At 48.8% G+C, this 13,409-nt stretch overlaps 1 protein-coding gene across 10 annotated transcripts in view; it reads right to left on the minus strand.

Annotated features, from left to right (window-relative positions):
• The window catches only part of SLC4A4 (solute carrier family 4 member 4), a 189,894-nt gene that overhangs the window by 26,518 nt on the left and 149,967 nt on the right, over positions 1–13,409 (minus strand). For all 10 annotated transcript variants that reach the window (XM_069855013.1, XM_069855015.1, XM_069855017.1 and 7 more), the window contains 5 exons: positions 8,900–8,987; positions 7,117–7,271; positions 6,673–6,786; positions 4,506–4,680; positions 2,582–2,715 (listed from right to left, as the gene is read on the minus strand). In XM_069855013.1, the coding sequence (XP_069711114.1) occupies positions 2,582–2,715; positions 4,506–4,680; positions 6,673–6,786; positions 7,117–7,271; positions 8,900–8,987 (666 nt within the window). The remainder of the gene's footprint in view (positions 1–2,581; positions 2,716–4,505; positions 4,681–6,672; positions 6,787–7,116; positions 7,272–8,899; positions 8,988–13,409) is intronic.

Here is a 13,409-nt window from a genome sequence, read left to right on the forward strand (position 1 = left end):
AGCAGCCAAAGCAGTCTCAAAGACACCTTAGAATCACAGAATCACCCGGTTTCCAAGGTCTCTGGAGGGGAACCTTTCCCCACAGCCCACCTTTGCAGCTGGGAGGCAGAAGGGCCAGGGCTCTGCTTTCCCAGGGAGCCCAGTGCCTCGCCTCCCGCTCGGAAACCCGGACTCCTTTCGCAAGAGGCAGCTGGAGGGACCCTGCATGTCCTGCAGCATCGACCCACTCTGCTGACAACGCAGTAAGCGCCGCTCCTGCAGGCACCCGGAGCTGGATACATGGCTGGGTATGCGAGGCTCTTTGAGACTACGCACACACAGAGTCAAACTTTAAATGAAACAGTAGACGGGAAGTCTTTCTAATTTTGCTCCCAGCAGGGAACAGGGTGTTGCGAATATGAACAACCATGAACATGTTATTGAAAAATCACAGCACTTGAATCCAATTTTCCTGTTAGAAAGGCTCCCATCACCAATCCTGCTATTCTGCTCCAGCAGGTTGTTAGGACAATAGCTTTTATAACCACCACCACCTCCTCCGCAGGCTAAAAATAACCACCTTCTACCTCCCCAGACCACGCAAAGTGTTTTTCCACCTTCCTTTTTCCCTTCTGCATGCTGCATCTCAGCTTTGACCTGCCCACCAGATGCAAACGGCTACAGCATATCTACTCCTGATTTTAATCATGTACTCAAGCTGAAGAAAGGAAAGAAAGGTGCCCCTTCTTGCTCTGCTGGGAGCTGTCTGCAGTCGGCAGCTTCCAGTTTCCCTCCTCGGCCTAAGGAGAATTTTCTGCCCATTTTTTCTGGCCACCATCCCTCCCTGCCTGAGTTTCAGTGCGGTGAAGAGCCGGGCTCCAAGCCCATGTCCTCTGCCCTCCTTTGGCAGGACTGGGCAGCCCACACCAGGGTTGTTCAGTCTGGAGAAGAGGAGGCGCCGGGGAGACCTTAGAGCAGCTTCCAGTACTGAGAGGGGCTCCAGCAAAGCTGGATGGGCTTTGGGGTCCCTTCCAACCCAACCCATTCCATGATTCTCTGATTCTAGGAGAGCGGCAGTCCTGGGGCCCCTCAGGAGGGGCTGCACTGCATTGGAAGGTGCAGGTTGTCCCTCCGTGCCACCCTTGACTTCAAGATGAACTTCTCCCTGGCTTCACATGACTACGGCTCTGTCTAACAGCAGTCAGAGCACATGGTGAGGCCATCTGGGCTTCAGACCAAACGATACTGATGATAAAATAACCCCAGCTCCGACAATGCAGCAGGAGGCTCCGACCCTGCCCTGCACCGACCGGGCTCCCGCTGCCACAAGCATTATCGAGTGAGCTCAGTAGCCAAGTCAAACCATCTCCCACAAGAAGAGCTCGGTGTATGTGGCACCATAAATACTCCGCTTGCCTCAGCAGAACCTCTGCCTCAAACAACTTCTCCACCACAGGGAAGACAGGATTAGAGGCTCCCAATTCTTTCTGACGAACTCCCCACAGAGACTAAGCATAACGAGGGAGAAGACAAAACTAAACAATCAAACACAGATCACGTCTCCTGCCTTACTGCAACCTGCAGCCATGCCCAGCTTAATAATTCAATAGACCTTTTCTGAAAATAGCCACCGGGGGCCAAAAAGCCGTTCCACACTGCAGGCGAGGGCTTTGAAAGGAAGCCTCGGAACACCTGCACCCAAAGGCTCCTGGGGTTGTGCAGTGAAACACGAGGCTTTCACAATTCACACCGGGGAAAGGGAGGGCTACGAGAGAATTGAGGCGTTTTGGGTATAACTTGTAGTCCTACATGTAAAGTCACCACTGAACATGCCGATTCCTTTAGGGATTCGTGTTATATTTTGCCAGCATCACAGAAGTGGGAATAGCAAATGAGAACACCTACAAAATGGGCTCCCTTTAGCTTGGGGTGCCAGCTATCATCACTGCATTCCCGTCAACACAGTGGGGAGGGAGAAGAACCTCTTTACACGAGTTCAAAGGGAAAAAACCATGGCCTTGAGCCCCCAGATACAGTGAGAGGCATCCGCACCAATGGAACTGGATGGACATTGAGGTCCCTTCCAACCCATTCCATGATTCTATGATTCTACAAATTTAACGCAGTTAAGCTCTCGTGAGGAATTCTGGGGTCACTCAGTGTCTGATAGCTGTGCCTATCACAGGTACTTTTGCCTATTATTTCAAATGAGAACTGATTTAAGGATAATTTTTGGTAACCTTGACACCCACATTTAGTAAGATCTCCAGGATCTGGATTGCTTTCTTTGCTCCTACGGGACATAGATGAGCAGTGGCTGGGGAGGAGCAGCACACAGACTGTCACAAGTGCAAACTTCTCAAGGACAGGCTTGGCCAAGGACTTCCAGGAGGAGACAGGCACCCCCGCACCGTGAGGTGCTCCGGGACATGCGTGCCTGTGAAAATCCCTGATGTGATTGCACTGCAAGCTCAATAAGGAACAAAGAGATGTTTCATTTCACGCACTAAATCCCCTCCTTCCCCACCGCTAGCCATCTCATTCCCTAGCTGGTATTTCATTAGCGTGAGGCATTCCTCCCCTCCTCCCCCCGCGTACTTACTTGCTGAAATTAAAGAGAAGCCGTTCGAAGACAAGGACAGGTCCTGTGCTGCTCAAAATGGTGAGGGGCTGACCGGCAAAAAGGCAAAATATCGCACCGGTGACTGCTGTGCCCAGGAAGCTCTCCAACACGCCCTGCAGTAGACAGAGGAGGGAAGATCCATTTCAACCCAAACCATTCTACAATTCTATGATTCTGCCTAGGCAAGTGGCTGTACAGTGGACAGAAAGAACCATGCCTTGCCAGGAGGTGACATCCTTGGTCCTTTCCATTTCTAAGCACTATTGGTGACACTGCTAACAGCCGTGGCCCTGGCAGGGACGGATCAGTGCAAGGGAGATATGTTTACTGCAACTCTCTGAAGCCTCCAAGTTTCTGCAGGGGACATGGACAAGAGCCTCTGAGCCTTTGCTTGTGGCCTCTGGGGTCTTGAGGATGAGACAACTGCTCTCGGGGCAAGGAAAGGCATTTGCACAGCTGATCCCCTTCGCTCCTCCTGCATTACTCATGGAGAAGGCCCTCATGGCCAGCGCATCTGGAATCTCTTTTCCCTGCATTCTTCCACGTGTCGGTGGCTAAGAATAGTGTCTTTACTCAGAAACATAGAACTCCAAAGCGAGCTTTTAAAGAAATGTTAGCCAGGGCAGGCAGCATGGTCAGGTGATTCTTAGTGCCTGACCCAGCGACAGTCACACAACTGTTTACAAGGGACAAGAAGTATAACCTGCCATGTGGCAGCCCCCAAACTACGGTTTTCTATGAGGAAAAAATGCCTGGGGGAACCTTCTAGGTGCGGTTCTACAGCTGGCGTAACATTCCCCACCTTTCCGAGTACAAAGATTCAGTGCAGCTCATGCTCTTACGTGTCTTACAGAAACTCCTACTCCCAAGCCCTTCCCTGCTGCGGGAATGCCCAACAGTTTGAGCAATGCTTGACATGAACCTGGACTCCGATCCACAGAGCAGGTCCCTGGAGCTTTGGGATGCTTCACTCCAGCTCTGATGATACAGGGGTAGGGGTATTTGAGCACAAAGAGCGTACAATTGTGTTTGAAAACCTGCAGCCAAAGCCCTCTCTAGGCTTCCACTGCAGCCAAGAGACCCAACGCAGGCATGGTGAACAAGGGATTGCTGAAGGCAGAGAGCAAAACAAAAGCCAGTTGTGCCCAAACTCTCCAAAGCTCTGATCCACCAGCAAACTGTTCAGGAGAACTGTTGCTGCTTCAATTTCTTCCTCTTCAAAAAGCCAAAGGAATGCTGAAGCACACTGCTAGAGCACAACTGTCCACCAGGAAGAACCTGCAGCAATGTACACGCAGCATTCCTTTCCTTTAGACCTCATTTAAAGCAGAGCCATACTTCAAAGCCCCTGCTTTTGCCTTCACCGCTGATCCTGTCTCTGAATAAATGATATGGCTCACAGGATCCAATCTTCCACTGTCAGGGAATTCATCTTTCTAAAAGAACTCGCATTCCTCCCCTGAAATCTCATGTCCTGATGTACTCGATTTCCTATGACTTGTAGGATTGACTTTTCACCAGAGGGGCAGAGGTCCAGGGAACCTAAGAGTCTCGCAGAGGGCACGGTGCTGTGCTCTGATGATGTGGAAGGTCTGCATCAGGCTTACTAAACGTAATTGGACTGAAATGGTATGACTGAGACATAAACACAGAGAGCGGGTCAGAGGAGCTTCCCTACATAGAAGGACAAAGGACTTTGTCACTTGGATGACTTTCATTTAAGGAAAGAGTTTTGGAAGGACAGCCATCCAACAGCAGAAAGCAAGCCAACTCTAAGTGGAAACACAGGATACCTCTATTAATTGCACCCAGAATTCAAGCTTTGTCCGTGGTCAAACACCCTCTGACTGCAGACAGCAAAAGGCAAAGGACATATTTGTTGCTTCTGAAAGCCCTCACTAACCTGCATGTTTTCCGTAGCGTCCCCAAGCAATCCTCCAAAGGTGATGGCATTGGTCACTGTGGCCAGGTAGATGAAAAGGATGGCTGAAAGCGCTTGAATATTTAAAGCATCGTAGAAGTCGCTGGCGAAGAATGGTGCTTTCCTCTTGATGTCTTTGATTAAGCCCCCACAGAATCTGAAAAGACAAGCAAGAGAGGACTCATACAAAATGTTTTACAGTGAAAGCCACCACGATAAGGACTCATACAAAATGTTTCACAGTGAAAGCCACCACGATAAGCAATCTGAAGCATTGCCAGAAACGAAGCATTATCTGGAAGGAGTGAGATCATCCCAGTCTCTTATCACAGCTGCGATGGGCCAGGGGTGTCGCTGAGATAATGATGGAAAGAAAGATAACATCCTGGACATGTAACGCAGCTGGAAAAAAGACATATCTCAGGAACACAAGCCCCACTTCTGCAGAAACAGAGCACTGAAGTCTGCAGCTCAGGAGGCTTGTCTCTTGGGTTTTTTCCCAGTTATATTGGTCAGTCTAAAAAGTATATCAATCCTAGTCTAAATCCCCGCCTAAACTTCTCCACGCGGCAGACAACAGTTGGGTGAGCCAAACAAGCTGCTAAGTGGAAAAAGGCTTCAAACTGTTCACCAGAAAAGGAGCTAGAAGCAAAACCACAAGTGAAATCATCTCGGAAAACGCGAGAGCTCCACTTGCAGACTCCTGCTTTTGGTATGGCCACAAACAAGACAGCGTTTTACTCTTGTAAACTCTGTGTGGCTCTGACACTGCCGGCATGAAATCTGCTTGTGTTTTGCCTCTTGTTCCCCATACAAGTTCACTGCCAACACCAGGACTGTTCAGACACTCTGAACAGAGACTGGCACACGTTACTCTCTGACACACAACTGGGACGTATCGACTGCTGTGCCCACACCACTGCATCCGTTCAGACTTTCAGACCTTTCTGCTAGAATTTAGATATTCTACCAGAACTTAAACAAATAGAGAGTGGGCAGGAGGGCACACTTGCACTTGCATATTGACCCTGATACACTGAGAACACAGCCTTGGGGCCACCTGAACTGCACTCCAACTCTGGTGGGCTTTTACATGGCACACAAGCAGGGTAAAACACCACAGCAAGGCCTGGGGCCCTGTTACCTCCTGTACTTCTATGCCGGAAAAGCCTTCATCTGTGCAATCCAGCTACACAAGGAATGTCTGGGAACATGAATGGCTTGGCTTCTGGCTAAGGTGATTCCAACAATCCAAATGGAAACTGTAGTGGGCCCTGCCATGTTCACATCCCTCACAGCTCACCTAACTGCAGACTCTCAAAGCCAACACCTGCCTGGGCCTGTGTTAATTTTTATAGAATCATGGAATGTTTGAGTTGGAAAGGACCTCAAAGCACACCCAGTCCCACCCCTGCCATGGGCAGGGACACCTCCCACTGGATCAGGGTCTCCAAGCCCCATCCAGCCTGGCCTTGAACCCCTCCAGGGATAGGGCAGCCACGGCTTCTCTGGGCAACCTGGACCCACCCTCACAGGAAAACACTTCATCCTGATATCTCATCTCAATCTCCCCCCTTTCAGCCGAAAACCATTTCCCCTTGTCCTGTCCCTGCTCTCCCTGATCCAGAGCCCCTCTCCAGCTCTCCTGCAGCCCCTTTCAGTACCGGAAGCTGCTCTAAGGTCTCCCTACAGACTTCTCTTCTCCAGACTGAGGAACTCAGCCTGTCCTTGTACGGGATGTGCTCCAACCCTCAGATCATCTCCGTGGCCTCCTCCGGACTCACTCCAACAGCTCCATGTCCTCCCTGTGCTGAGGCTCCAGAACTGGCCACAGGGCTGCAGCTGGGATCTCACCAGAGCACAAGGGCAGAATCCCCTCCCTTGCTGTGCTGGTCCCACTGCTTTGGATGCAGCCCATTTGAGTGCTTCATTTAAGACGCTTTGCAATTCACAGAGGCTGGATGTTCAGAACCCTTCAGACAGTCTCCAGTTGGGCACTAAAACCTCCAGGACATGTTTTGGGGTTACACCTCAACTTATACAAACAGAATGTCACAATGGAAAGCAGAAGGGGCAAGTTAGCAAGGGAAACATTGCCAGCTTGCTTGGATCACACCAGGAACCTCACAGCGACTGGGGTGTTACCAACCTGCCAGTTCGTTGCAGTTCCTCACAGTCCCCGTGGCCCCCGCTGCCGTGTCCTCCATCATGAGGCGTGTCTCCATTCATCTGTAGGTTTTCTCCACCGGAGTACATATTTTTCCTAGGCAAGAAGGCAAGCTAAACTGAGGGTCACCTCTAGGGATGGGGCAGCCACGGCTGCTCTGGACAATCTGGGCCGGGGCCTCAACATACTCACAGGAAAACATTTCTTCCTAAGATCTCATCTCAATCTCCTCTCTTTCAGCTTAAAACTGTTACCCCTTGTTACAAATATCCCCAGTGCTTTCTAAGCAGAAACAACTGCAGGTCACTCTGGAGGTGCTCAATAAACTTGGCGCACCCAAAGCACCGACTCTTCCCCTCTCCTCTTCTGAGCCGATGCTCAGGGTTTTTCATCACAGAGCTAAACCCGCCTGTCTCCTGCCGTTACCTTTTATCTGAAGATGGAAGAGACTTGGGGGGCTCTATCCTAATGGCTGGATCCCACTCCCCAGGAGGGAGCACAATGACTTCATCCAGAAACTCATCAATGCCGGCGATCAGGTCCTGCCGGTCCTTGGCTTTGTAGGCAATGTCGTGGAAAACCTGCAAGTAAAAGGGTTGTGTTTTCTGTGACCCAGACTCCAGAGGCAGCTCCCGAGTTTTGTTCTCCAAAACCAATTTACTTATCCTCAAAAACTACCAGGACACTTGGTACAAGGGTGTGGAAGCCCAGGAAAGCCCTTTCTTTTGCTTGGTCATTCAATGACAGAGATTCTTACCTTGCAAGTGTATTTCTAATTTTTAGGAAAACATTCATTTCTAACCTTTTAAAAATATTACCAGAACAATTATCCCCTTTTTTTAGCCAAAATAAAACAGAGTTTTCCTTTAAATAAGGAGTTTCAATTATACTTCGGGAAGACACATTTACAAAGCTACAAAACAAATGTTGATCCCCTTTCCTACCACCTTCAGTCTATGAAAAAATAGGTTGATTTTCAGCCCTGTGACATAGAAACAATGAAAATTTCAACTAAAAAATTATAACAGGAAGCACAAAACAGCTTTACTGAAAGGCTCAGATGAAAAGCGAATGAGAGAAGAGAGGAAAAGGAGCATTAATGCTGAATTTTGTAGAAAATTTTTGGTCTTCTTGGAGTGCAGGTAGATCAGCAGATGTGATACACTTAATAAGAGCAGCTGGTGGTAGGAAGGAGGACTTTGGGGCTCTGGAAACTAAACCACTGCTCCAAGCAGTGGAATGATGGAAAACTGAAGAGCTGAAACCAGGCAAGCAATAATCGAGGGAACCATGCAAGAGCAAAACAATGTAAGGAGAAAGCAAGAAACAAACATGATGTAAATCAACCCCAGACACGCAGATCCCAGGGGACACTGAAAGAAAGAAGCTGTAAATGAACACTGAAAGCCCTGTCATCTCATTGAGGTGCGTGATGAGCGAGTACTTGCTGGCTGCTCATGGATAATATATAAGCACTGTCTCAATGAAGAAGTGCTCTGGGAGACAGTGCCACACACAGCCGCAGCGAGATTAATTCAAAGGTTAACTCACAGGCTACTTGACAGAGCGGCTGCTAGCAGGAAAATACACACGATGGACCAAAACTTCCTACAGTGACGCTTTTTTAGAACCATGAAGCTAGGTGAAATAATTATTCAAACAGATCATAGGATCATAGAATCCCTAGGTTGGAAAAGACCTTTGAGATCACCAGGTCCAACCGTCCCTGTCCACTACTAAATCATATCTCTAAACACTTTGTCTGCCTGTCTTTTAAGCACCTCCAAGGATGGGGGACACGGGACACCACCACCTCCCTGGGCAGCCTCTGCCAGTGTCCGAGAACCCTTTCAGTGAAGATTTTCTTGACATCCAACCCGAACCACCCCTGGCACAGCTTGAGGCCATTGTCCTATCTCCTGTCACCTGGGAGGAGAGACCAACACCCACCTCCCTACAGCCTCCTTTGAGGCAGTTGTAGAGAGCAATAACACCTCCCCTCAGGCTCCTCTTCTCTAGGCTAAAAATACCCAGGTCCCTCAGCTGCTCCTCATAGGACTTGTAATGGAATAAGGAGGTGACATTTGGACATTCCAGCTTTATTCCAGCCCATCCCTGTCAGCCATGCTGGAGGACAGGACATCACTACTTGCTAACGTAGTGGAACTGAGGAGAACCTGTATCACACAGGGGATGTCAAGACACTGACCTCATCTGACATCAGAGTGGCGATGGCTCGGCCGATCTCATGATAGGACTTTGCTTTGCCCTTGGGTCCCAGCAGAATGAAGAGAAATCTGACAAAACAAACAGATGGTTCCTGTTTAAGACAGCAGAATGAATTGCTTATTGCTTATGCAATATCTAGATAGAAACCCAGCTTTTTAAACTGTGATCCTTGTCAGAGATCCAGAGGCTGCCAGTGCCACAGCTAACTTGATGGTAAAGGTTACACCTTGCAGCCCATCAGGACTATATGGACAAGCAAGACATTACCCAGAGTTTTGCTCCCAAAAAGCCTTAAATGGCGCCTTGTGACCACTGTGGCCAAACTCTATCACAATCCCACACAGAATTTGCTACCGTCCAGCAACCTTGACCCAATGGTTTGGGTTGGAAGGGACCTCAAAGCCCAGCCAGTCCTACCACCTGACACAGGCAGGGACACCTCCCACTGGATCAGGGGCTCCAAGCCCCATCCAGCCTGGCCTTGAACCCCTCCAGGGATGGGGCAGCCACCCCTGCTCTGGGCAGCCTGGGCCAGGGCCTCCCCACCCTGTGGAGACACCATGCTGGTCAGACAGCATCATTCCAAGTATTCAGCTGGAGTTGAGCTCTTAGCTAGTGACCTGAGATAAAAGTCTTTGTGTCGCACTTCAACTCATCCTTGCAATTAGCAACAAAAGAAGTCTCATGGCAGGAGACCAACTTCTCCATTTCACCTAATTTAGCAGAGACAGAGAATTACTGGGGCAATTTTCAGCAAACTCCATATCAGCACATGTTTGAAACAGAAGCACTAATAGCTGCTCAAGACAACTTTAAAGCTTCCTGAATCAAGCCTTTTTTCCAATTACAGCTGTACCTTTCAATCACTAACACAAAATATAACCTTTGGTAGGCTGCCTCATTGAAAACTTTCTGCATTACTCCCAGTGTGAGTCTGGGTTGGCTTCAACTTCCCGCCGTAAATATCGATTGTGTCATACAGCTAGGTGGAAGAACCCTCAATAATTAAATTCCTTTAAGTATCTTCCTGTATTGATCCAGGCACCCGCAGCCATCTGTCAGGTAGACTGAGCCATCTGAGGCTTTTCTCCTCTCTTTAGTCTCTTTGACAGCTCTTCCGTGAACCAACAGAAGTGTCAGTGTCTTCCTCCAGGAAATCATCCAAGGGGTGGACGTTTTCAGTGCAAATACATGGATCATGGCATCATTAAGGTTAGAAGAGACGTCTAAGACCATCCAGTCCAACCCAGGAATTTCAGGTGAGCCTGCTTTCCCAACAAAGTGAAGGTGGGAGCATTATGCTGGGGGGGACAAGGACTTCAGGTACAGATGAGCACGGGAGGAAACGTGGCAGGATGACGAGGAGAGCTGGGATCCTTGCCATGGTGGAGGGAAAGGACATGGCACATACTTCTAGGAAACCTGGCTCCAATGGTTCCAGGACTGCTGGAACAATCCGCTACGCCCCTGGATGGCCACAGCCCTTTACCCACAGCATCACCCAGAGAAACTGGTACCCGAGCACCACTCTTCCACCAGTGCTCACTGTCCCTAGAGGGAGAAGCGGACATGGGGCCAAGTTAAAGCAGAGATGACTGGATTGCCTGGGGCCATGAGGCACCCTCGTCATTATTTGTCAGCCTTTACTAGGTTAAGAGCAAAAGCTGCTGATAAAAGGTGAAACCCAGCGGAGGTGAGAGGTGTGGCACCTCACCGGAAGCGCTGCTCCCCTCATGAGCACTGTATGAAGTACTATTCTAGGTCCCTAAATCAAAACATCATGAGGCACCAAGTCAAACATTTTATCAGACACATTCTATCCAAACAAGGGCTTTCTATTTAAAAAATCTAGAGTCCCATAAAAACAAGCATCAAGTCACTCGGATGGGATCCATAAATACAATTTAATTGGCAGAACTAACAATAACACCTCCTAAGAGTTCTTCAGGAGGTTTTCAAGTGTTTGACTTAAGGTTCACGCGGAGGTGACTAAGCCATACACACCCAGGTCATGTCCTCCGCTCTCCTCCTCCCTCCTGGAACCTTCCCTGTATTCCATGAGTTATTATAAAACAGTGTTAAAGACTAACTGCTCCTCAGCCAACTCTTTCAAAACTCTGGGATGCAATTATCCAAATATATTAATTAAAAGAAAAAGTTCTTAATTTGAGAAGTTGCTGCTCAGCATTCTCCTGAGTTTCCAGGAAAACGAGACGTTTTCATAACCCTCTCCTGAAATAATGACATCAGCTGGCTCCCTCCCAGCATGTAACGGAAGGACCTGGATGCTCCTGCATTTACTAAAACGTTCTTGAACACACGCAGTTGTTGATACTTTCTGAATTCACTGTCCTGGTTGATTCAGCTGAGAATTACCCTCAATACCTCTCCTAGACACTCTGGGTTACTGACAGGGCTGACAGCCACCCAGCCAGGACACTTTGCTCTTGATCTGCACAACAGCACAGTGAAAGCATTCCAACCCCTTGGCTTCGAAGCCAATGATGAGCCAGGAACTCTGTAATTTATTATTCTGTTTTACCTAAAGCACCATGGATTCTGCTGGTTTTGCGCGCTTCACCCTTCTGAAGGAGATGATGACCATCAACCGTGTGTGACTCGCCTTTTATGCATGTGGACCACGCAACCAAACCCAACAAGAATCAATTCCCTCTCACAGATGAGGAATTCCGGTTCAAAATGGACAAATGCGCCCTCACCAATGCACTGTGAACCCAAGGGACCTAGAAGATCTAAATGAAGCACCACAGCAATACTGTGTACAAGGCCAGTAAGCTGGGGTTATGGACCTAACCACCTGCCATAAGTGAACATAATCTTCCTGGATCTTGGTGGGAAACGACACCGGAGGCTGTGGGGCAGAACTTCAATCTAGTTTGCCCAAGGAGGCGACAAGGGTACTGCGCTTCAGAGAAATTTGGCTAGTAATCTCACACGAAGAGCACACTCAGGAAGCGGGGAGCGAATACAGCTCCGCCAGGCTCCAAAGTCAGGGCAGCACTAATATTCCGCCACCCATTTGGGACATCCTGCAAGAAATCCATAATGTCCATGACTATCATGTTGCCATAAGGAGTGAGGGTCGTGGTGAAAACTGTCCCAGAACCAAGCCTCACCATGGGCTCTCTGCAATCTGACCATCAGTGCAGGAACAAGGTTGTCCTGTGTCCTGCCCAACCTCCTGCTCCCGAAATGAAAACAAAAGAGAAGAGGAAGAACAACTACCCAAAATTGAAGTTCAGCCTGCTCATCTATGCCTCTCTCTCAAGTCTGGAGGAGGCAAGCATGGCAGCTCCACAAGGGTTAAAGGCACCTACACAAAGGAAACGCAGTGAAGTCCCAGAGAAAATGGTTTTAGCTTTGGGAGGGGTGGGAGAAAGCAGTCCTTTTGTTGTTGGACACCACGTGAGATGCCTGCGAGGCCTCCAGTGTTCCCAACAGAGGTATGTGCTGATGGGCTTGACTGAAAGAACCACCTCTTGATATACTTTTTGCAGAATCTGTGGCTTGAAAGGCTGATGAAAGAAACCCAGCTTCAGACTGCAGTAATGAAAGGAGATGGTGAAGCGCTTGGTCCGCCTTCTGTTCCACAAAGGTGATCCTTCAAGTTTTGGGCAACGTCCCAACACTGCAGGCTCCTCACATGGTGTCCAAGACATGAACTCAGAGAGACAAAGGAGGTCCTTTGCTGCCAGATTTTCCAGAGCAAGCCTTTCTGCTGGAAGGCTGCTAAAGGACACAGCCCTGAAACACATTTCCGTGCTGTAATTAATGAACAAGATCCACATTTCATCCTCACCTCAAACAGAAAAGACACCTTTGCAGTCACAAGCTTAAATCAGGAGGCAAGGGAAGAGAATCTGAACTCCTGGTTCTGCCCCATGCTTCCTAAGTGACATTTGGGCAAGTTATTTCATTCCATTTGAGACTTGTAGACACGGGCAGTTTCCCAGCACTCCATATTCAGACTCTGCAAGTCTGTACAGCTTATCTCCCAAAAAAATCTTCCCTGTGCTCATTCTTCATCTTTTTTCCGCATCGACATTACATTAAAGCAGCAGACTCGAACACATAATTGCACATCTCTTTCATGAAGACAAAAAGCTACATCTATTGCATCGTCCAAAGGAAAAGCAGCTGTACCCGAGCAAGCACAGTAGAATCATAGAATCCCTAGGTTGGAAAAGACCTTTGAGATCATCAAGTCCAACAGTTCCTGTCCACTCCTAAATCAGATCCCTAAGCACTTCATCCTCCCATCTTTTAAACACCTTCATGGATGGGGACTCCACCACCACCCTGGGCAGTCTCTGACAGTGCCAAACAACCCTTTCTGTGAAGAAGTTTTTCCTAATTTCCAACCTGAACCTGCCCTGGCACAGCCTGAGGCTATTCCACTTGTCCTGTCACTCCAGTGAGACACCCACCTCTCTGCAACCTCCTTTCAGGCAGCTGCAGAGAGCGATGAG

Source organism: Phaenicophaeus curvirostris, chromosome 4 (assembly GCF_032191515.1).
Source record: "Phaenicophaeus curvirostris isolate KB17595 chromosome 4, BPBGC_Pcur_1.0, whole genome shotgun sequence".
Lineage (NCBI taxonomy): Eukaryota > Metazoa > Chordata > Aves > Cuculiformes > Cuculidae > Phaenicophaeus > Phaenicophaeus curvirostris.